General features: G+C 39.8%; 1 protein-coding gene across 1 annotated transcript; it reads right to left on the bottom strand.

Moving 5' to 3' along the window:
* Positions 1–1205: 1205 nt before the first annotated feature.
* On the bottom strand, positions 1206–25769 carry ulk1b (unc-51 like autophagy activating kinase 1). The gene is given in 28 exon segments (XM_030742404.1): positions 1206–3422; positions 3691–3826; positions 4163–4320; positions 4495–4613; positions 5122–5306; positions 5705–5889; positions 6299–6424; positions 6549–6670; positions 6945–7150; positions 7275–7534; positions 8363–8520; positions 8639–8770; positions 9176–9262; positions 9472–9526; positions 9760–9925; positions 10281–10372; positions 10653–10691; positions 10694–10702; positions 10975–11057; positions 11591–11649; positions 12572–12673; positions 12970–13043; positions 16217–16390; positions 17510–17546; positions 20513–20545; positions 23665–23706; positions 24077–24169; positions 25136–25769. Coding segments are annotated over 28 exon segments (3078 nt in total). The 5' UTR covers positions 25226–25769; the 3' UTR covers positions 1206–3366.
* Between the last annotated feature and the right edge of the window lie 222 nt (positions 25770–25991).

Here is a 25991-nt window from a genome sequence, read left to right as displayed (position 1 = left end):
AGTGTTCAGTAAATAGAGCAGCGCTGATATTAGGACTATGTGATGGGTAATCATTTCTAAATGTTGCCAAAACACAAGCAGGTTCTTCTAAGCATCTAACTGAAAGTTAGTGCTATCTGGTTTAATATGCCCCTAGAAGTGAGTTCTCAAAGATTTGACACCTGAGTGTTAAAATACGGGAACCAACACATGACTGAAGGCTACAGAAAAAAAAAAAAAAGGCACCCATCAAACATTTGAGGATTGTGGTTTATGATGATATATGTCTTTGTTTCTGTGCTTTATAGCTTTTTAACAATGGCTGTTTCATTTTCTGTGAACCAGCAGTAGCGGTCAGTGTCAGGGTGGTTTATTCTGCTAAATGCTCCCCTGGTCTTGTTCTGTGCTGGTAAATCACTGCAAAATATAAACAATGGATGAATACGTGTTTTTTTTGTTTTTTTTTTACCTCTTGTTGTGGTTATGGGCTGCAGAAACTGTTACCAAGAACTAAGAGCGCCTCTTGCACTGTTGGCCTCCTAAACACAGGGGGCCTTACAATAAATGTATTTCTTAAAATGCACTCTAGAGTAGAGCATGTCAAGGTTTTATAAATGAGTGGATTAAGTTGATGAATACAAGAGCTTGTGAAGCTTCAGGTCAAGTAAAACAAAAGTCACCACAACAGCTAACGATCTGTCCTTTCACTTTATTCATGATGCAGCTCCCACACAGTAAAGGTTACATCACACACAGGGACACAGATAGTGTGTCCGTTATGGATATGACAACATTAAAATGCTTTTGCAACAGTAAAGAGACAATGTGGATGATTGAGCAGAAGGCTGTTGTCTTTGGAAATGTATAGGTGGTATAGTACGGTTCTCTCCATGCCAACAATAACTTACAATATTTACAAGTAATACAGAATTAGTAAAAGTTAAAAATGTAAAATGAAAACATTTGAGCATGTTGTTAGCAAACATGCAAAAGGAAAAATCCAAATCAGTGGCGGGTTTACTGACGGAGTGCACCGAGGAAAGATTACACTTCATTTAATCTTTGTGTGGCGCTTTGAACTGTGGTTTCCACCAGCTCTTCATTTCCTACACCAATCAGTGGCATGTTGAGTTCAGCACCCCTCGGTCTTTGCAGTGCTTTTGAATCCTACTGGAGATAAACAGCTTTGTGATTGTATGGAACAACAAAAAGTGACACATGCATGATTTTTTTTTTTTTTTAATCACAAGGGATCTGCACATAGCAGCGTCTGCAGAGACAGGGAGCTTGTGAATTATTTGATTTGTGGAATGTACACTTAAACATACACACGCAGGTACAGCAATATCTAAGAAAGTTTCATAGAAAGTCGTCTAACAAAAGGCAACAAAGAAAACACACACAATGGATACTTTGATGAATATTTCCTCCATTCTGTTTTGGTAACAGGCATCGCTGTAATCTGTCCTCAGATGTGACCACACATCCATGCCTTATTACAAAATTTACTCCTTATTCACCATCTTAATTACCTTGTAAAAGCTCAAGAAATTACATATTAGGGAAAACAAAGTAGTGGCCTAAATGTGCCACTTTTTATTTCTAAAAGTGGTATTTTACCTTTTGTGAACTACATCCACACATTCAACTGGGAGTCAAATATTTCCCATCTTACAGAGCTGTGTCACTGCTTCATCTGCTGCACCTCAAACAGCAACACTTCACAAAACCAGAGCATGCAAACAAACGTTCCTTTAATAAAAACCAAAAAAGCAACCAAAGGGAAAGTTCCAACTGTCCCACATTTTGGGATGAATGTCAAAGGTGAACAACAACACACATATGTTAGTACTTCAAATAAACATGTCACTTTTCAAAACTCAACCAAAAGTTACCCACTACTATAAAATAAAGCACAAAAAACAATCAATGCAAATCTTTTTTTTTCTTTCAGTGTAAAGAAATCTCTCTCTTCCATTTTCTTCTAATAGAAATCTTCCATAGCTTATACCATCTCTTTATCAACATTCCCACATCTAACATTACATTTTGACAGTAACTGTAACACAACAAAAGCTGCATTATATGTATGTAAGCGGAACTCTTGTAATAAACAAGTCAAAGTATCTACAACAACTGGACACGTTTAGCATGGTCCACTCATGATCTCTCTATACAGTACTTTAACAGTGCAAAAACATTCAGACTTCAGCCCCAAGATCAGCCTAAATGTTAAATATCTAACATTCAGTCTAATATTAATGCCGTTTCTCTCCAGACAGCCCTACATTCAAAATTGATTATACTTGCTAAATGAATTGATAGATAAAAGATTCAAAGACAAAATGAAGAATCGTGTGAAGACATTGCCGGCCACAGCAGCACCTATAAACGTCTGTACGCCTGGATAATATATTCCAGGTTATCGCAGCATTTTTAACATGATTGTGATCAAAGCTGCTAAGAGACCACATTCAGTCCAGCTTGAATTAAAAGCTATACCCACGCTACAGCAGAGGATACAGCGTGGGTAATGAGTGTTTTCTGGACCTATTTTCTGCTTCTATACCACCTTTTATAAAACTAATCACATTAAACTAATCCTTTCTACACCATCGGGTGTAAGCTAAAGGACATGGTCTTTGATATTAAGCAAGTATTGAATCATTAAAGTGTCAAACAGTTTTTTTTCCCCCTCTTCTCTATAGCCCAGTATAGTTACATAAAGTGAATCTGAAGCACAAAAACAAAACCATTTAAAAAACAAAAAAAACAACACAAAGTAATTTTGGCAACAGTTTTGAAATAGTGCTTGGGTGCACCTGTGGTCACGAACTGTAGTAATGCCATACACTGTACACTTCCCATCAGCCAGCAAATAATTATATAAACCCCTGAAGATGAAGAAGAAAGAAAAACAAAACAAAACAAAAACAACCCAGGAAAGCAAAGACGCGATGCTACACAGACACAGATTTGATGAGAATGATAGTTGGACAATCCCACGTTTTATCAGCACATGCCCACTGCACTTCCCCTCCCGTCTGTGATCTTGTGTGAACAGTTTGTCTATAGAGTTGCCTACTGCAAAGTCATAGCATGAATATTTGTTGTTCTTAAAGAGCTATGCGTTTAGATAAGTACCATATGTGGGTAAGGTGAATACTTGGAAATAACTGCTCCTGAATGGGATACTCCTAGTGAGGGGAATGTTCTTGGCATTTCCAGTGCCGGGAGCAAAATCCTCTTTATGTCCAACACTTGTATGAGTTTGGTGTTGGGGATTTCGAAGTGGGAACCACGAGACGCGGGTGGAAATTTGGTTAGTAATGCGCAGGGTGCAAATGAGTGTCATCCTCTCCACACCCCCAAAATAGTGCAGGGCTATCATATACAGAGCCCTGACTGCAAAGCTGTGAGCCGTCGTTCAATGCACTCTTTACCTGCACACACAAAGCAAAGGGAAAGGAAAAAAGGCATGAGATATCATGATCAAGCAGCTTACCATACTTTTATATTCATTATCACAGTACTGATGGAACATTTTGAATTCATTTCAACACTTCCACTCAAATCAAATTGCTTGCATTCATTCACCCAAATTAGATTTTGAGCTCCAGGAACATTCCCGAACCAAATGGTGGCGGTAGCTGCTGAAGCTGAGAGGAGACATTCCCTTTTGCTGTGAACTGGGCCGACAGAGATACTTACATTTGCTAACACTGAGGATGTCATCCTGTTCAGTGAGCAGCAGAGACAGGCCCTCCATCAGTAAAAGAGCTTTGTGGTAACGCACGACTGATGCTTCCCCCTGGTGGAACATCTCATCCAGTGCAGCAGCCTGAACCTGAGAGAACATCAGTTCAAGTCAAAGGTTTGACCTTGGTTTGAGTAAAATATTAATTATATCAAATGCTAACCATAAATATATATATTTTTGGCCTTCTTAGCCTTTAATGTGGCAGAACAGTTGATGGTTGACAACTGGGAAAAAGCAGGAGATGCAGCAAATGGCCCTGGCTGGCTTCAAACCCAGGTCTCTAGCCCTACAGCATATGGGTCTCCCGCTCAACCCGCTAAGCTAACACAGCAGTCTCATAAGTATATTTTTATATCTAAAGCTTTCACTGTGACCTTCTTTTCTCCTCTACCTTCCAATTATCTAACTTTTCTCTTGGTTTACCATCTGCACAGTGTGGCTGAACAGCAGCCGTTCAGCTGTGATGGAGGTGATCTGGTCCATTAGGCGGTGCTTCCGGGAAAAGAAATGCTCCAGACGCGTGTTAAGTGAGCGGCAGGATGTCACACTGGACTTGTACAGCTCATTCAGTTTTCTCACAACTGTATAGGGATAGAAATAAAAAAAAAAAAAAAAAAAAGAACAACAATATACATGAATATAATCATTAATATATATTCCTATACAAAAGACACATGGAAAACTTCTGTTTTTGACTAATATGCAAATAAAGTATCTTAAAAAGACTGCTGCTGACAAGACTAAAAGGCTTATACCTTGTTTGACAGTAGCAGATGGGTACAGCTTGCCCTGTTTAACTTGCTCCATGGCTGTGTGTAAGGCATTGGACAAGAGTTCTGCAGTTTTAAGGTAGAGAACCAGCTGTTCTGCATGACTGTGGAAGCAATTACACATAAAGTACTTATTAAATTCAATTCTAAATACACAAATGACACAAGAAATAAACAATATCTGTAGGATAAAAATAAGAATCGCATATGATTGGTATTCGGTTAAGAAGCGTCAAAACATTCACCAGCAGTAGCTACTACATAACAAAAACATCCTGGGTGCATAAATACCCAAAATGACCTACACAATATCTCCTTCACTACAACCCTCCACAAAGCTGACTGTTTTTATGTTAGAGTTTTTATCCTGCTGCAAAGAGGCATTCAAGCTTACAATTACTTTTACATTACATATATAGAAAAAATATCATTAAACGAGTTTCATTTATTTATTTATTTTTAAAACAGTAAGAAATCTGGGGCATCAGTACGATTTAATAAAAATGGCAAAGACCCCAGAGGCTAATCACCAGACATGGCGTAAAGCCAGGACAGCCACACCGTATCATTTCCTTCAACAAAGACACACAGACACAGCAGACACGGCCTTACCTCCACTCTCGGCTCAGCGAGCTTATCTGATCTGCTACCAGGCTCTGCTGCTGAAGGAGAGAGAGATGAGAAATGTCCCCCTGATCCCCCGTCACTGTAGCACCACGGGCAGCAGCCACCTCCATTAGACACAGAGCAAAATCCAATGTGAAGCGCAATCTTTGCACAGTGTCTGTGTGCTCCTGCTGAACTCAGATAGAGACAGAAGACAGACAGACAGAGAAAGGGGGAGAGGGTATAATGATAGAATTTTAAACAGTGGACACCAGAAAGTGATTTTGCATTCAGTGAAAGAACCCCAAGGATCTAAAAGGAGACAGGTCAGTCAATTCTTTTCATTATTCCAGTTCAGGTTTTACCTAAGACTAGTTTTCTATAGTGTCTTGAGCTTAAAAAAAAAAAAAAAACCTAGACAATAACACTCTCTAGAGGCATACTAAATACTCTTTATTTCAAGATCACCCTGACTGATGTGCACAAGCACAGGAAAGTCACTGCTACACACAAGCTCTGATCACAGGAGATCTAAAGGTCAATTCCATCCTCAATACTTTCCAGAGGTATGTAGAAACTGGCACCTCACCTCCATCAGCGTCTCCTCGGGCAGCTCAGGAGCCTCGAAGGTGACGCGACCGCCCATGTTGGCGGTGATGGGATCAGTGAAACTGTAACGAGGACTGGAAGAAGCCTCAAAGCCATCCAAACAGGTGCCTGTCTGAGGGTGACGACTGGTTAAGGAGCCTGCAGGGCTGCCTGAAGTGAATGAGCCTGCAGTCGGGAAGAGACGGAGAAAAAAAAAATCTTACACCAAATGCCCGGAGCAATCATTTTTCATCAGTACAGCTGGCTGCTGTTATTCATGTTTCTTGATGGTTCATAAATTCTTGATGACACTCAACAATTGGAATAATTATGCGCTTTAAGTTATTTCTTCCCATAATAATAATAATAGTAATAATATTAGTAGTAGTAATAATAATAATAATAATAATAATAATGCACACTCTTTTGCTTACTAGAAAATTATATTTAATTTCCACATCATGGCAAATGAAAACTCTGCTCTGTATTGCATGACATACAGTGAATCACAATAATGGTGATGCCATGCTGCAGATGCGATTTGGACACCAGTTACTCGTATTAAGCTCTGTCAAGATTTTCTCATGCTAAATACCTGAGTATTTTCTCTGTCTGGAGGTAATGGGTGGCGTGCTGCCACTAGGTGGAGATCCTACAGTGAAAACCACCTGTGCAGGGCTGCCAGAGCCGGGTGCAAAGCCTGCCCCACCACCCGGGGGCCCTTAAGAAAAGAAAAAGGAAACAAATTTTTACTTTTTTTTCACCATCAACTGCTAAAAATGACAGGATTCAGTGGTTAATTACAGAATAATGTGTATTTTTGTTCCTGTGACAGACATATTTACCTGTTATGTCTATGGCTTTTTCAGAAGTCAGGTTCTCTGTGCTGCCTCGGTCACCTGGAGGTCCACCTGGTCCAAATGCAGCCATCAGGAGCACATCGGACAAACGACCGGCACTTTGAGACCTGCTCCAAAGAGGCATGCAACAGACACATAGAGCCGAGGTATTTATATGTACTGTTCAATATATTTTTACTAACTTCCCATTTCATTTACTTACCTTAACTGCTAACCACATTTAATGAGCTTCTCTCTAGCCACATATTTTGAAATACAATATTATATATTTATTGGATACAAACAGTTTTCTGTGACACGAGCACTTCTGTCTATCCTGTTCTTCATGGATATACATCGGTGGGGAATACATAAACAATACAGCAAAAACATTAACGCGACCTTCCAAAGCTCTTGGTGTTATCATTCCGTCTGTGGATGCAGTGAGCAGGATGGGTGACCGGTGGGGGGGCTTGGTGTACCATGTCTCTGAGCTCTGCTGGGGCAGTCCTGCTGCAAGGAGAGCCAATGACCATACCTTGCTGTGTCAGGAAAGTCACCAAGTTTGGAGAACTTGGGGGCTTGGGAAATTCAAATGGAGGGATGGCCTGAGCAGAGAGAAAAGAAGAGGAAAAAAGGTTACTAAGGTTACTTTAAACCACTTGGTGGTTCTATCTTGTGTCATGTATATGAAGAAAACATTCTTTCCTCTTTTTAAACACACGCTCTTACCCTGGAGGGGGAGCCCAGGATAGTGGGAAGGGGACTACGCTGCATCAGCTCACTCAGCCTGGGGGAAGAGTGTAGGGGGCGGACAGCCATGAGCCCGGCAGAGGGTGTACCCACAGGGTCCGAGTGCTGCTTTCGGATTTTTTGCCTGACGCCACCACTGGCACACTCCAATAGACAGGGGGCACTGTGGAGCCGTGTGCCAAGTCCTGCCCTCTGTGGGGGCTGCTGAGAATTCAGCCTGGGTTCAGTGTGCTGCAGAGCTGTGAAGTGGGACAGAAGGAGATTGGAATATTTCTGCTTCTAGACAGCAGGTGGCAATGCAAGATGAAGTGTCAGACAGGCCTAGAAAACAACAGAGCTATCAAGAGATGGACAAGTCCTGTTTAACTCCCCCGGCAGCATACATGTCTAAGAAGTGAAGGGACTGTGCAAGAAGGAGATGAAAGCAGCTAGTGAGGAAAGTATGTGGGTGGCCGGTTCATTTTCTCAAGCAGCAACTTTTAAAACTACTGACCACGCTGACCCAAGAGAAAGAATACCACAACTGCATATTCTCTGTCTGCAGTTCAGTTTTCATACCATCCATCGCAAATCAATGACCATTTTAGAGGTGCAATAAATAAATAATTCATTATCAGTTGCTCTGCTTGGTCATTTTTTGAACAGCTTTTAATTAAACCTTGGGTTAATTTAAAAACTCTTCATCACAAGGTCACACAACCACAATTTATGTCTTAAAATATCTTTCTTTGTACAATTAACAGCCCCAAACCCAAACATTTGATTTATAAATGCAAATACAGGTAAGTATCAGTAAATCATCACGTCTCAAGAGCTCAAACCAAAGATTTCCAAGTATTTCTGCTTCATAAATGACAAAGGAGTATTAAGTACAATTAATCTTTTAATCAGTGTTGGTTCCCAATGATCTAAACAAAATGCTCCAGAGGGTCCCAAGATAAATAAAGATTTCCTTCCATTCAGCACTTAAGAATTTCACATCTTCATTCCTCTAGAAATAATTTATATCAAAAATCTTAAATAGAAAACAAAAAAAAAGAAACACACTTTTTGACTAATCAAGCTACCTTGAGGAGAGAGCTGGAAAGCTCTTGCACCTCCCAGGGAGAACCTGCGGGTGGCAGTGGTGGTGGTGACAGCACCCTGCCCATAGGGTGGTGAGGGTCCGGTCCTAGCACAGCCCAACAAGCTTCCACTGCTGCAGCGGCGCACTGGTGTCGACAGCCTAATAAAGCGAGTCTTATGAGCCACTGCACTTTCATCAAGAAGTGTAAAAGCTAGCATTCAAATTTAGTTTAGCAACAGTGGAGTTTATGTGCGTGTGTGTGTTTCTGGATGCAGACCGTGGTGAACCATCCTGTTTGTTAGAATGGAGGTTCTGCTCCATGCGTTGGTAATTCTGGACCTGAGTGGGGACTGGAATAGGCAATGACTGACCGTGGTTTCCATAGTTACTTCCCGAGAACTCGGTGGGCCTGACAACAGTGAGAATAACCGAGGATGCCAGGGGAACAGTTAGATAAGAGAGGAGACAGTGTGTCTACACACATGCATTGTTAACACTTTCTAGATAAAGCAGATGTGACTATTATTAATTTTTACAATGTTTACACACAGACAATACATCGATTAATATCACAATACAGAAGATTAAGATGACAGTTGTGGAGCAACTGCGTATGTAATAGAGAGATAAACACTTGTTAAACTAATGTAACTTTGTTATTTGTGCCTGAACTCTGTGTTTTAGTTTAATTCAAAGTACAAATTTAATTACTTCGCCAGCTGCAACATTCTCACTGTATATAAATATATGCAGTATCCTGAGAAATATTTCCACATGAACCGCCATCACAAAACATTTGGCTTTGTGCTGTTACCTGACAGGACTTGGTGATCCACTGTAGGAAGGTGAGTGCGGTGGTGTTTTGGCTTGGCTACACAGACCAGCAGAAGCCAAAAGAGAGCTAATTAAAGTGGAGAAAAGAATAATATTGTCACAACTTTATTAATGTACAATCTAGATTGGGTACACTTCCAGAGCTAATGTAAGTGTGATTACTAATATAATTTATCTTCCTTTATAAGCATATTCTGTAACACTGCCAAACAACCGCATTTAATTAACATAACAGTTGCTGTGTTGGATATTGATGAACTAGTTTTTGCTTCTCACCCGCTGTTCATTAGGCTGTCCTGCAGCATTTTACTCTCAGCTGTCAGCTCACCTGCTAAAAACAGAATGTCAAAATTATTAGAACTATTATAATTTGAATAATTAATCTTTAAGAGTCTTAAAAGAATAGCACAGAGCTTCAGCTTGCAATTTAAAAGTCCATCTATGAAAAAAGGAAAAAGGCTACAAAATTCAAACACTTCAGCTGCCATTCTACAGAAATGGAGCCAAGGCTAGAACTATGTACATTTTAGGTAGGGACTCCATGAAAAAGAAAAGTTTTCTTACTGGTAAAGTGAGCAGGCACTATCACAAAGTCATCTGTGTCACAAGAGGAGGAGTTCTTGCTGCTGCCGCCACCTCCAGACGAGTCCTTAAGGAGAAAACCAGTGGCCTCCTGGGTGGGAGAGGCCAGAGCTTTGGCACGCAACTGCTGAATCTCAGCAAGAGACTGCTGTAGAGACAGGGAGACAGAAGGTAGCGTATTAAACACATAGAGGAAGTATAAATAAGCCATCAGTGAAGGGAAAGGTGAAAAAGGTGTTGACTTGGTCAGCTTCTGTGACTGCAAATAAAACTGCAACCTCAAATTAGGTCATCAGGGAAAAAAAAAACACCCCGAAAATTTCCTTATCCCATGGGTCGGCTGCTTTGGGAAATTGGTGCATATAAATAAGGTCAATAAAAATGTTTTTGGCTTCTTTGGAGGACTTTTGGGGTTGTTGGGGAACATGTTATTGCACCCCCCCCCCCCCCCCCCCCCCCCGGGGAACACGGTAGAGGAAATTTTAGAAATAACAAGCACAAACCGGTGGTGAGGCGAGGTGAGAGGTGGACGAGCTGCTACAAGAGCTGGCTGATGCAGAGCTGGGCAAACAAGTCATGGTCACAGTAGGAGTTGCTGAAATGAAATTCAACACAGTTACTTTCTGCAAACAGAAACTTTGTGTGTTCAGAATAAAAGTCCTCAGGACTTCCATGGCATTATGATACCTCCTCTATCTTTACGTGACTGGCCTGACGGCTAAATCTAGGAATCGTCAACATTACTTTAGCCGCCTTGTATTATTTTAGGGTTACATTTTATGTTTATATAAATAGAAAGTTTGGCAAGTGTTAATTTTAAAAGAATTTTGAACTATATTTAACCTAAATAAGGAAATGTGTTTATTCTTACTTACTCTTTTTCACAGATGAGCTAGCCTCCAGGAAAGGATGACAAAAAAGTCATCTACCAAGGAGAATAAATATAATTAATGGGAGGAAGTAGAAGAAAGACTATCTGAAAGTACAAGATGGAAAATTCATTTCTTCTCACTACTGTGCATACAGAACATTTATACACTTGAGTTTTACTTTTAGCCCACTGGCATATTTCTTTATGCAACAAACTAAGAAACTATAAAACATCTCTCTACGGGAGCGTGACTTTCAACAAAGTCCTTTCAGACCATGCATGACAGAAATATGTAAAGTATGCGTGGGCATTAAATGTTTTCTGACCAAAGTCCATTCGGTCTTTGTGGTTGCGCTGCAGCAGACCGAGCAGCAGGTGTCTCAGATGGGTTGAAGTCTCTCTGGGAATGCTGCAAAACAAATAAATCAGCAGTCAGTCTGTGCTGTCATGCAAATGATTAAAAGATCAAACACCCTACCAATTACTATACATACAACAAAACCCTTAACTCCATATGATTCAGTCTGTATACATTTACTGGATCAAGGCATTTCTAAGTTAATTCAACAAACAAAAATTTTAAGGATTTAGGATTAAGGATTTTTTTTCCAGGTCTGTGATGACCTGACCTACAATATGATTTAAGCCATGATCATGTTATGCACGACCTTTTAAAAGAGAGAGAGATGCTGTACTGACCTAAATGTCGACTTCTCTGATCTGCACTGAAGCACCGGAATTGTATTTTTGAACATCCTGGGCTTACGTTTATTTTTGTGTCAGTGCTTTCAAATTGGTTCAACACTAAAAATCCATAAAATACTTTTATCCCAAGAAATATATAATAAATGCAGAAAATATGAACTTTGTTTTTTTTTTTTTTTTTTTTTGAGTTTTATGAATTAAAAAGACTAAACATGCAATTTCAACATAATTTCCTACTTGGGGCTGAGGTTCTTGTTTTTTTCATAGAACAGCCGGAGATCCTGGGGACTGCTGGCCTAAAGAGGGCAAAAAGTCACAGACATAATGGAAAACATATGAAAGCCTGCAAATAAAACAGCATGCATATACACAAAGCCATTACACTATTCCAATATACATTTTTATTATATCAAGTCCAAATGATACACTCAATTTGCTTGTGTAACAACCAAATATGTAAACATGTTAGAATAAGGAAAACAACACAGCTGCTAATTTAAAATACTGCTGGTTCAGTTTGGAAGAACACATGCCAGGTTTTGCTTTATTATGCGTCATTTGAACGCCATTGCAAACTTATACATGTGAAGACCTGTAGGTGCCAGAGACAAAGAATATAATGAATTCACAAAGTTAGACTTGTTGTTTTGTCCCTGCTGGTCTGCAGTCTGCACTGCTATTGCAAAGCACTCACACTGTCTCCAGTTTTGGAGCCAATTACAACTGCAAAATTATTTTCTAATCAACTTGCCAGTTATTAAATCCTCACAATGAGATGATACGTAAACATTTCAGTCACTTTTGATTTTGAGGTTTGTATCCATAATCCCATCATGTCCTATCATCAGGGATGCATCTGCTTAGTTGCAGTCTTACTGTATGGCATGTCAGTATACCAAAACATGCACCCAGAGACCTAAATTTCTAAAGGTCTTGAAATGGATGTTATGCCCCCACATGACAGTTCTCTAAGACATTTAGAACAGCCCTGATCTGGAGATCTGGTGCTTTTTCAAGGGCACAGGATGGGTACAAACTTTGCACATCAATATAGTTATCTATAAAAATATATATTACAAATAATTATAAATAGAGCGTGAAGCTCTGAAGCTTCACATGAGCATGTTATTATCCTATGCTGTTGTCACTGATGGGATAAAACACCTGCATGCTCTATTATATTGCAAAGGATCATTCTTAATGAAAATTTTTTTTTACCTGAAAAGGAGCTTTTCCAGTCAGGCACTGAAACACTATGGTTCCTATACTCCACAAGTCAGCCTTGGCATCATAGTTTTGGGACATAATTACTTCAGGAGCCTGGTGAAGAAAAATAGTGAGATCATCTTCAAAACGTTGAGGGACAACTGAATCTGTTTCAGAAACTGCATTTAGTTAAAAATGTAATGAATAAAAGTTCCACTGTTTCACACAAAGAGCGATATGGTGGCAAGTTTAAAATGACACTTTCTCAGAAGTAAGAATCTCATTTCTATTTGTAATCTAAAGTCTAATCTCTTCTCCAAACAGACCACAATAATCTAATAAACATCTACATTTGAATCTGCCAGGTCAAAGATCATTTCATCTATATAAATCTCCCAAAATGTGTTTACCATGTACATAGGTGATCCACAGAGAGTGGCCGCCATCATGTTGTTCTGAAGGTACCTAGCAAAGCCAAAGTCCGCTGTGGACAGGAAGGGAGGGAATGATGGGGATAAGGGAAAAAGGAAAAAGAGGAGAATATTTAGTGCCACCAAGGAATCCAGTTGTACCTTCATCATATGCACATTGTGACAAACAGAAACTGTTCAAATGACAGAAAAAATCGAAAGAGAGACTACCAAAACAAACTCTGGGTTGCAAAAGAATATATAACACTTTAGCAATAATGAGTAAGCTCATTGCAATTTAGCATTATCGCACCAGAGTTTACTTTGAGTTATGGCATAATTAAACAGGTTTCAACCACAGACTGTTTATAAAAGATGAGCGTAGCAAACTGGCTCGTGGACCATCATTTTGAAGCCTCAAGTTTATTATTTCCACAGTTGCATTGCACAGATACAACCAACTACTGCTAATATATGAATGAAATAATAATAGTATTTCAATCATAGTCATGGTCACTTAGCCAACCAAGTGGTACAAGTAGAGTTTTAAACACCTTGAGGAAAAGTTAGCAAACGTTTTAAAATGGTATTGCAGTCAGATTTGACTGGTGATTCTACACATGCAGATTTCATGACCTGGTGACCACTAAAATTAAAATTCGATTTAGATAAAAGCTTCAAATCCACCTCATCCATTAGAATTCACAGGTCACTGTAATGTGTGAAGTACAGAAAGAAACATGTACATTTTACAGTTTGTGGCACTGCGGTGTTGGTCACATATTTCAGCCTTGGGGGTTGCTGCCTGTTTCCAAATGAAAGTATTGTTAAGTCATAATTTTCAACGCATTACATTAATTTTAAAAACAAACTCTAAAAGCTCTTCTATATCCTTTAGCACTCGGCCTCTTAAACAAATCAACAAACCACTTGCAAAAACCCTGTGTAGGTACAATGTGTGTGAGATTGAGCTGGCTTTACTATGCAATCAGTCTCCAGAGGGGGAAAAAAAAATTTAATAGGCTTAGGGATTAGGAGGGCTTCCAAACAGCTGAACATACTTGCTCTCACTCACTTGGGCATGACATGTCATAATTATTTAATTTAGTACTACACAGTTTTATTTATATAGAACCAATTCACAAGAACAGTTGACTCAATACACTTCATTTTGTAGGGTAAAGACCTTACAATATTAGAGAGAAAACCCCAACAATCAGATGGCGACCTATGAACAAGCACTTGGTGACAGTGGGAAGGAAAAATTTCCTTTTAACAGGAAGAACCCTCCAGCAGAACCAGGCTCAGGGAGGGGCAGCCATCTGCCATGACTGGTTGGAGGTGAGGGAAGAGAAGAAATAAAAGAAAAAAGAAAAAAAAGTGTAAATTAGTGCCATTTCATCTCCTAATTTACCTGCTATAAGGTGCTCATTTGTGAATTATTCCAAGGAGTCAAGCATCTTGTGTATCCTTGTATTCAGTGAGGGTGTAACACTATTAAAAAAATAACTGATCTATGTGGGGGTAAAGTTTAAATAGCTGCTCTGCATTGTGCTGGCAGTGGACGAATTACACAAACTTAGTTACTGCACTTTCAGAAAGCCATCTGCTGTGATGAAATTTATTTCCCAGTGCTGTTGTAAATTTACATGTTATCAAAAAATTATCAAACAAAAAAGGATTTTCAGGATAAACTGTTACATGTTTAGTTTCTATGCCATATGTCACGTAAGTTCAAGGGTGTGATTAAAACAATGACTCGGCTCATTGCCATTTTGAGAAAAGCCAATTGAGTCTACGAGTGAATTAAATGCAGTATTGAGGCTGTTGTTTCAGCATCTATGTGGATGCTTAAACCGCCTGCAATAATTATTTTATTTGAACTGAGGATGAAATCAGTGCTCAGTTCAGGGAAACAAACAAAAAAAGAATTAGTCTGAGCAATCGTGCAGAAATGTTAAGTAAAAGCCAGGTGGACAATAGATAACAACAAATAAAACAGTTTTTTGAGTTTTCCATTTAGGGTGGACAAGGCTAAAGAGTCAGGCTTTCAAATGAATTAAAGCTCTGTCAGGGTCTTTGGTTGATTAATAAGCTGGAGTGGAAGATTGCTGCTACTCCTCCTCCTCAACCTGTGCTTTGAGGATTCTGACATGACTGAGGATGACTTGGGAGTATAATACAGTCTCCATGGGAATGCGGTTTTGGGAGGATGATAGGAGAAGGGAAGCTGCAGAGAGGCATATAAAACTGCAACTCTGCTTCCTGGTCTCAACCCTGGATAATCACATTTTTGGCGAGTTAATAAATTTGGCCAGATTTCTACAAATGAGAGCTGCTCCATCCAAAGTGGGATGGATGCCGTCTCTCCTAACAAGACCAGGTTTTCCCCAGAGAGTTTTCCAATCATCGAGACACCACCTCGACAGTTGAATGTCATGCAGCTATACATGTCATCACTGGTCAGACTGGGAAGGGGACCAGAAAAGGCTACAGAGTCTGACATTGTTTTGGCGATGTTCCACACTGACTCCGACCTCTGACTGACGCAACCAGGCGTCTTTACTGTCAACATGAATTATGATCTTACCAAATCTATGCTGATTGGAATATATTTGACTATGGCCGCAAGGGTTTCATATTTTAACAAAAAGTCGCCAATACCCCAAACCAGAAAATAACTGATTATTTTCTGTTGCACAAACACCATCTTTTAAATCAAAAGAATCCATTTCAAACCGGATGAGACAGATGCACCATGTACTTGTAGAAAGAGTCTCTCTTTCTTGGTATTTTTAAACAGCATGCACTATCAGAGGAACACTAGGAACACTGGAGAGGGAAATTGTGAAATTCTAGATATAATCAATTTCTTCAAACAAGTTTAGGCTTAGGGTAATCAATTACCTCTGGGAAATCATTATGAGATCCCATTGCAATAAAACTGTCCATGAAAAAGTTGATTACGTTGTAGGAATTTCCATAAGGGGCTTTATGAGATTCAATTAGTTTTTGCTCCTGTAAATGGTTCTACTGCTTTAAATCCCACAAGTGTTGCATTTGTAAATGTTTTTCCATTACTTCTTCTTTTCTTTTTTATACTTGTTTTCTCATATTAATCAACAAACACTACAGAGTTAGAGCAAAAAGTGCTACATTTAAAAAATGTATAAGTTTCCAGAAGTGTGTGCAAATGCCATAAAGCCATGTATATATGCTTTCAAGACTCTCACATAATCAAACCTACCAATCTTGATGCAGGTGTTGTTGGAGTGCGACTTGCATCCTGGCGGGTAGGAGAGCAGTATGTTCTGGGGTTTGAGATCCCTGTGGATTATTCCTTTGGAATGTAGGACCCTCATGGCCCCTGCAATCTGCTGCAGGAAAACCCGAATAGTGTCTTCACTCAGTGTGCCCTTGGCTGCAGGGAAACAAAATATAAATATCAATTAACTGCTAACTATAGTATAACTGGGATTTTTTTTTTTTAATTCAGTACACAATATAATTAGGGACACTCCTTTGTCTATATTGCTCTATGTGTACCTCCCTTCCAGCAGGTTTCTTAAGAGGATTCTCAGATTTGCGTTAAGCTGGAAAAAAGTCTAAGTCACTCATCACAATGGGGAGAAGATCCAAAACCACTTTTAATCATGCAAAGACTATTAATAGAATGGGATGGGATTTCTATTTAGAGTCTGGCTACTCATTATATTAAGTTTGACGGACATCAAAAATGAAGTGTAAGATACTGAAAAGCTGGAAAAGTCTGTCAATGCTAAGAACTTCCCATTTTGCTACATTTCTGACTCAAAAGTGTGCACAAGGTGTTTCTCTGTATACCTGTGATGTACATCTCAAATTATGTTTATTAAAGACAGAAGAACAATGCAAAGAGGTGCCTTTGGATTGATTTTACTTACAGCACTATTGAAATTTTTAGGTCAGAATCTGTTAGTGAAACGCCAAATATGTTGCTGCCTTCAGGGCTAAACATAAAAGGCTGTTTCCTGTGGTCACAAGGGAAGTCTCACAAAACAAAGATGTGACCTGAGTGGCTGTCTCGGGGTGTAACCAAACAGAAGAATAATTCTGTCTTAACTAGCAATTCCACCACTAATTCTTTAGCAAAAGGTTTTGTGACAAATCACTTTCTTTGATGCTTTTGCTATTTTCAGTTTCTAATTAAAATTGTATATAACTTGGCCATGAATGCAGACCCCCCCCCCTTTTTTAGTTCTATTTTTGCTCTGCTGTTCGCAGTTATTTTTAAAATTTAAGATCCGTTTCCTGAACACATGTATGCTTGCATGCCAGAGCTCTTTGGCTTTAAATACACTAACATAAAATATTTCAAATGTCATCTCCTTTGCTAGGAAACAGATATAATCTTTGCATTCAGACAGAAGGGCATTCAGGAACTGTTTTTCATCTAGAAAGACACTTGAGCAAAGATTTCACTATTGATTCAAGAGATTTTTTTTTGATTAAGGAGCATTTAGAGTACAATGAGTATAAGTAAATAAATTGTTGCACTTACAGTGTAAGTAGTCAGCGAGATCGCCACCATTGCAGTACTGTGGTTAAAAATAGTGACAAGACAGGAAAGAAAGGGAGGGGGAAGAGAGATGAAAAGGAATAACATTAGGAAACACAGGTAGCACTGAGGACTGAGGTGTAACCATAGTGAAAAAGACTGAGATCACACAGCCTCTGAAGCATCTAGAAAGCAGAAGAGATCAGAGGAGTGATTTGCTGAAGAGTGATGTGTTTACAGATTTATACCCTTGTTCCCATTCCCAGTATTAATATGAATGAACCCAGAAAAGGACAGGATGTGACAGGTGAGGCTGTAAAATGCTGCCTCACAAGTAGTTTAATCTCTGAGATGCATAGATCAGATAAGCATAAAAAAATATGGTTTTGACTTCTAATATACATCCAGACAGCAACTGCACATCGATCAGGCACAACATTATGACCACCTGCCTAATATTGTGTTGGTTGCCCTTTTGCTGCCAAAACAGCTCTGACCCATGGAGGCATGGACTCCACTAGACCCCTGAAGGTGTGCTGTGGTATTTGGCACTAAGATGTTACCAACAGTTCCTTTAAGTCCTGTAAGTTGTGAGGTGGGGCCTCCATGGATTGGACTTGTTTGTCCAGCACATCCCAGAGATACTTGACTGAATTGAAATGTGGGGAATTTGGAGGCCAAGTCAACATCTCAAACTCATTGTTGTGCTCCTCAAACCATTGGTGAACCATTTTTGCTTTGTGGCAGGGTGCATTGTTCTGCTGAAAGAGGCCACAGCCATCAGAAAATATAATTTTCATGAAAGAGTGTAGGTAGGCGGTATGTGTCAGAGTTACATACACATGGATGGCAGGACCCAAAGTTTCCTAGCAGAAGATTGCCCAAAGCATGACACTGCCTCTGCCTGCTTGCCTTTTTCCTATAGTGCACCCTGGTGCCAGGTGTTCCCCAAGTAAGTGATGCACATGGCCATCAACGTGATTTATCAGACCAGGCCACCTTCTTCCATTGCTACACGGTCTAGTTTTGATGCACAATGCTGGTGCTTTCAGCAGTGGACAGGGGTCAGCAGCATAGGCACCCTGTCCACTGCTGAAAGCACCAGCATTCAGCAGTGGACAGGGTGCCTATGCTGCTGACCCCTGTCCACTGCTGAAAGCACCAGCATTGTGCATCAGCAGTGGACAGGGGTCAGCAGCATAGGCACCCTGAGTAGGCTATGCAGCCTCATATGCAACAAACTGTGATGCACTGTGTATTCAGACACCTTTCTATTAGTACAGCATTAAAATTTTCAGCAATTTGAGCTACAGTAACTCACCTGGATCGGAGCACAGGGGCCAGCCTTCGCTCCCCACAGTCATCAGTGAGCCTTGGCCGGCCATGATAGAAACTGACCACTGCAGACCGAGAACACCCCACAAGAGATGCTCTGACGCTGTTGTCTAGCCATCACAATTTGGCCTTAGTCAGGCTCGCTCAAATCCTCACACCTGCCCATTTTTCCTGCTTCTAACACATCAATTTTGAGAACAAAATGTTCACTTGCTCCCTAATATATCCCACCCACTAACAAGATGATGAATAAATAATCAGTGTCATTCACTTCAACAGTCAGCGGTAATAACGTTATGCCTGATCGGTGTATAATTTTATTAGATAGGCACATTACATGACAAAGAACTCTAACAACAAAATATTAATATGAAGCTAAGAAACCCAAAGTTTTTCTGCCTGTATGTATGTATGTATATATATATATATATATATATATATATATATATATATATATATATATATATATATATATATATATATATATATATATATATATATATATATATAGCATCAAAGTGAGGAAGAAAGGTGATTTAAGTATGGTATGCAGAAGAGCATGTCTGAACGCACAACATGTCAAAACCTGAAGCAGATGGGCTACAGCAGCAAAAGAGCAAACTGGGCGCCACTCCTGTCAGCTAACAACAATAAATTGGGCTTGCAATTTGAACAGGCTCACTAAAATTAGAAAAACATTGCCTTGTCTGATGAGTCTCAATTTCAGAGTTTGGTGCAAACAACATCAAACCATGGATCCATCGTGCCTTGTATCAGTTGTTCAGGCTGCTGGTGGTGGTATAATGGTGTGTAATACATTTTCTTGGTACACTTCAGGCCTCTTTGAACCAACTGAGCACTGTTTAAACACCACAGCCTACTTGAGTATTGTTGCTAACCATATCCATCCCTTTATGACCACAAGGGATGGATAATGTGCCATATCACAGAGATCAAATCATCTCAGACTGGTTTCTTGAATAATGAGTTCACTGTAGTCAAATGGTCTCCACAGTCACTAGCGCTCAGCCCAATAAAGCAGGGAGATTCACATCATGGATGTGCAGCCGATAAATCAGCAGCAACTGTGTGATGCTGTCATGTCAACGTGGACCAAAATATCTGAGGAATGTTTCCAGCACCTTGCTGTATCTATACCATGAAGAATTGAGGCAGTTCTGAAGGCAAAAGGGGGTCCAACCCAGTACTAGCAGGGTATACTTAATAAAGTGTTCAGTGAGTGCATATGTATCTTTATAACAGACATTAAGAAAAATAGCAAGCAAGAAAAAAAGATACTGAAAGGTATTTTGATTGCTTTGAAAAGATTGTAAACAGAAATGACATGAAGAAATTGTTACATTGTAACAGGAGTATGAGCATCAGAGGGAGAGGAAACCCACCACCACCACCCAAAAAACCCCCTCTACCCAGACATAAGAACAATCAACTCCCCAAAAGAGATTCATGAACGTGTTTCCATCTAATCCTTAATCAGGACAATAGTATCAAATCACAGCCAAAGAGAGCGAGAAAAAAAAAAGTGCTGGCTGCTAGCCATTATCCCCACTCCCAGATGCCTGAGGAGACAGCTAATTTTAGCCCAAGCCCTGTTAGATTTGAGACAATACGGTGCTGAGCAAACAAAGCCAAACATCCCAGCAAACTTACCTCCATTACCAGGTACACTGAGCTGGCAGTTTCCTAGAGAGAGGAGATAAGAAGAGTGGGGGTAAACATACACATCAGTGACAGACAAGGCAGAAGGAACAGATGGTCTTTGTGCACAAGTTAAAGTAAGCTAAGGAGGTGATCTGGACAGCAGAAATATCAAACAGCTTAAGCAGCTGCAGAAAATTTAGAATGAACAGCTAAGACTCAAAACAATTACTTTTCTCAAGTACAGAGGTAAAAGATACATAGGTGAAAAAAGCATAAGGGCACATATGAAATACAGATACCAGTAACTATACACTTTGCACACTAGGAGGAGAATTAAAACTAGGTCTGTATATGTATAGGCAGAGTCAATCAATAATCCCTGCAACATCTTTTTTTTTTCTTACACAAAAAATGTGAAGGTAGTGTGGATAAAGGAAAACTGAACAGTATGCCTGCCATCAGAATTTAGGAAAACAAGTAGCAATAAATACCAACAAAAACAATGGTGGAAAAATGCACTGGCTGTTTACCAAATCACTTTACATAGCACCCAAAAATTCATAATCAATGTATCCTTAAAAAAAAAAATTACTGACACAGAAGGCACACTCAGCCCTCAACATTATCAAAGAAATGGTTAACAAGTGAGAAAGAGTAACAAGTACTCAAACATCATCAACACCAAGAAATAACACTTTAATAACAAATATTGGATCTTTTTTTTTAATACTGTTACTTGCTGGGAACCCAGAGCCACAGAAATTCTAAAATCTATTGTGCACTTTGGTTTACTGTCCTTTGAAAAGAGTCCAAAGATTATTGGAAAAAAACATATAGTAAAGTATAGTGAAGCCAACTTCAAAAACCTGTCTTATCTCATTGCAACAGCTGACTGCTGTCTCTCTCTCTCTCTCTGACCTCAGCTCAGTATCTCACTGCAGCCAGCAGTCTGACTGTTTTGTCCTGGCTGTTTTGTATAGTTCAGCTGAGTCAGGCCTTCTGATTAGTTATCTTTGGCTTTATTAAAGGTGGATGGCAAAAAAAAGTGAGCCAACACTGTGGCTTCACAGGCTATTTGAGAGTAGTGTAGCACCACAATTAAATAAGATTAGATGTGAGATAAGAGGTCTGGTGTTGTGTTAAAGGTTTACCATGATGAAGATAGCATAATTAACACAGAGACCAACTGGTTGCCCACCTTGGGCAACCACTTTTAAGAGCAAGGCATTGCACAGGTCGCCTGGTGGGAGGTGACCTGTTTCCAAACAATTATGGTCCAACTCGGACTGACTGCAATCACTCTCAGACAGACTGATGAAGGCTTCCAAATAATCACCGTCTAATTTATTAACACAGACAGATTGACTCATATTGATTACAACATGTTTCCAGTCTATGGTGATGAGCGCAGCTCATCTGGACGTGTCTCTTTGCAACACAGGACTTGGCTCAGCTGGTTGCACACTGCTTGTATACTGGTCATATTCCTAAATAAAAGCAAGGTTGATGAGTCAGTCTGATGCTGACAGCAGGGGAAGAGGTTTGATTTTTTTCATAACCAGTCGCTAGATGTATTGGCTAATTGGTGATTGGCTAGTTGCCATGATTATTTTTTCAACTGACAAACAATGGCTTTATTTTAAGAGAGATCAGTCAAACTAAGCATAGCAGACCGAATCAAATGCCTGGATCCAGGAAAATAACACTAATACTTGCCTGTAAAATTGGGCAGCCCACAATAACAATTATTTGACTTGCAAACTCATCTTAAGTCACTTTCATTAAAGACACTTTGCTGGTTTCCAATGCTTGGTTTGTTGACAGCTTCTTTATGACCTAATTAGATAGATGGATGGATTCGCTGTTAAGAAGATCTGCACTGTCTGCTGCCATGCCACAACAAACATGTAATCTTAGAGCCCAGCTCCAGCTATCACAGATGACCAGAGCGAGCACCACTGTGAGCCAGTACAAACGATAAAGAGAGCGGGGCATGTTTAAGGTTCTGCATGTACAGAGAAATGATTGTTGCAGATTATTTCAGTACAACAACAAGGGGATTGTGCTTGAGTGTTTAAGAAGGTAGCAGCTCATATGATAGCATGCAACACTGTTCTTCCATTATGACTAAGCTGTCAAACTAAACTGATATGGGCAGAGAATGATAGCTCAACCCCTAGTCCGTTAATGAAATCTACAATGTGTGCACCCATCCTAACTTTATCAGTTTTCAATTCGTCTTCACATGACAGAAAAATGTGATTTCATCTCAGTTCTTAAAATTGAGGATTCACATTTCATAAAAAATAAAAAAAGTAAATAACCCAGCAGCACAACAGCAGATCAAATTGCAACTTGCGACTTTTTTTTTTTTTTTAAGAGATTTGTTCCAGACAGGTGTCTTCAAAGGCACAGCATCCCCTACCCAACAACATCCCCTACCCAATTATTCTGCAAGAATTATGCAGTCTTTTAAATTAGCATAATTTGCACATTTGATGTTTTTTTTAACCAGATGGCAGAATGACAAAGAATGACAGAGACAAAATAAACACCTGGTGAGTTAAGATAAGAGTTTATGTAGGGACATGATCATGTCTGAGCTATCTAGCAGGTGCTGCCATAGCAAACAAAATGGTAAACAGGCTGCAAGCAGGAAGATGACCGAGTGTGGACTCATTAACAACACAAGACCTTTGTGATGTGAGCTAAGATATTTGCATATGTACCAATGCACAACCGGTAAAGCAGCATTAACAAAGTGGTCTGTGCCCTAATCACATCATTTCTGCCTACAACCATGAGCACAATTTAAAGAAAGACTTAATCAAAGAGGCCATTAAGAACAGGCCATTTAACAGCAGAGAATTTAAGCCCTACAAAGGGTGACCGAGTTCAGTGGGCCACTAAACCAAAGTAGCCAAAGCAGAAACAAACAGTTTTAAAACAAACAAATGTTGGAAAGCCTCATTTAACAAGTAGGTAAGCTATAACAGTGCAAAATGCACAACTGGGTCATGTGGAAAAGCCATATCCAGCAACCCATCTGCTCTGCTTTACAGCCACAGTCTAATGGAGGAAAAGAGGTGTAATAATTATGAATGCAATGCAAAACCTTAACACGTGACTCTGATGGCACCTGGGATTGTGATACTACATACCTGAAAGTCCAGTAAAGCGACAATGTTCTCATGTTTGAGTTCCTGCAGAAATGAGAGGTAAAATATTTAGATCATATATCCTCATCGTTATTATTATCGTCTTTACATGCTTATGTACAATCAGCGCCTTCCTGCACTCTATGGGGAAACTTCAGAACACTGACTTTGACCATAACAAACTGTGTGTTCAGTGAGACAATCATGTCGAGATAACAACTGCTCATATTTCACTGAAACAGCTGGCCCAGTGCCAGATGTGAATACCACATTATTCACAGCAACAAAACTTTAAACCACTATTACCACAATTCATACAGATCAGATGCCAGGGTGACAAACTTAACTACACAGACATAAATCGAGCTAATGTTTAACACCAGACAGGAACATACTGCTACAAACTCTGACCTACCTTCAGTATTTTGATCTCCTTCCCCAGCAGAGTCTGAGATTTGGCCAGGTTCTTCTTGTTTATGCATTTTACTGCCACTTCCCAGTCATGCTTCTATAACATGGAAAATCAGTTATTGACGAAAGAAATAAAACGATGCACAGCATGGGCTGTGCTATGCCATGTTTTTGTAAATAAAGAATGTCAGAAAGTGTCAGCGCTTTTTGTCACTGTATATTTGTCCAATTTATGGATTCTACCACATTTATTGTAAAAGGAAATCTAAGGTGTCACACTATAGGAGATTTGTGTGTTGATTATCATAGAATGTTGGCCTACATGCTGAAGAAATTGCTTGCTGAGACTATAAACAGTCATAAATGTTGACTACTAAGGTTTTGTTTATTTGTTTGTTTTTTACAGCAGGCTCCCATACACCACATGTCCTATAAAACAATGCAGTGACCTTGTCAGTGGATTTTCTGACCTTACAGCAAAATTATAGGCATTGTACGACCTATACTACAAAATGCATTGAGACACTGGATGAAATTTACTGTGTGCCAATTTAGTAAAGATGCAACAAAAATGCTACAGGTCTACATGATCCCTTAGCATAATACGTGTAATTATATTAGCTACAAGCATTTCTCTTTTATATGCTTTCATTCTGGGTGTAGTGCATGTTTAAACATGTCTATGTGGCCTCTGTATGGAACTTTCTAAGGAAAACAATACGTGTCTGGTGGCCTATATTTACATTTGCGACGCTGACATGCAATATCTGCACCATCAGCCAACCCCCAAAATAAAGCAAGTCATACAACAACCATCCATGGCATCAGGAAATGTGTAGCAAGTATTAAAAATAAGTATTTCAACAGTTTATGCATTAGCTCTGTTATTTCAAGGAACATCCTGTATGAGAGGCTAGGCCTCTTAAGGGCGTACAATGACAACAAATGCACCAGATGGCGACCCACATTTAACAACACAGCAAATCCGTTAAAAAAAATGGCAATTAATTTGTTCATAGCAACAACAAAACGCAGTACAAACGTGTAAGAGGATAATACTCACCTCTCGGTGTCTACCTTTAAAAACCACAGCAAATGCGCCATGTCCTATCAGGTCCTTCCGACTGAACTCAAATTTCCCCACCGTCTCCATGTTGAGCCAAAGTCTTTATTTTACTCTACTAAGACCTGGACAAATGACCAGGAGACCTCAGGTCACCCTTCTTGTTAGCAAGTCCTTTCTCCTCAGTCAACTGGGGGCAGCTGCAGCGACGTTCACCCCCTCTTCCTCTTGCCATGGGCTGCCTTCCAAACAAGCCGGCCTCTTCTCTCATGTTAACACGGATACGTTTTAAGGGTTTTACGTCTAAGAAAACCGTAAGGCAATTTCCATCTTTGACAGTACGGCCAACACGAAGTCAGCTAACTTGACGAACGGGAATTGGACGAGTTTACCCGCAGCTGTCTCGGACGTGCCACCTTAAAAAGCAGCTCGCTGCGTTTTGTTTATATACAGGAGGTCTTGACTTCTGTCGCCGAGCGTCCACACAGGCGAAACAAGCCCTAAGATTAAACTCAAAAGAAGCATCAACAGCTTCAAATAACCAGCGACGACTGTAAACGCTCCCCTTAATGCACTGCAATTAGCAGCAGAATCGCCGAAGTCACAACATCCCTGGTCCCGTCGAAGCAGCGTCTGGCTTCTGAAACAGAACGCATGCGCAGGGCAATTACAGCCGTAGGTTTGACGTCACGGAGCAGCCATAAAATGAAAGTATAGATTTTTAAAAAACTTTATTAAACAAGATCAGACTGGAAAAGGAAACGCTGTGCCTCAGCAGAAGTGTGAAACAATGTATCAGATAACTGGACTTTCTACGCACATGTGTGCTTATGTATATATCTGGAGAAAATACGCA

Source organism: Archocentrus centrarchus, chromosome 12, assembly GCF_007364275.1.
Source record: "Archocentrus centrarchus isolate MPI-CPG fArcCen1 chromosome 12, fArcCen1, whole genome shotgun sequence".
Lineage (NCBI taxonomy): Eukaryota > Metazoa > Chordata > Actinopteri > Cichliformes > Cichlidae > Archocentrus > Archocentrus centrarchus.
Note: the sequence above shows the minus strand (reverse complement) of the source record. Positions and strands in the feature narration are given on the sequence as shown.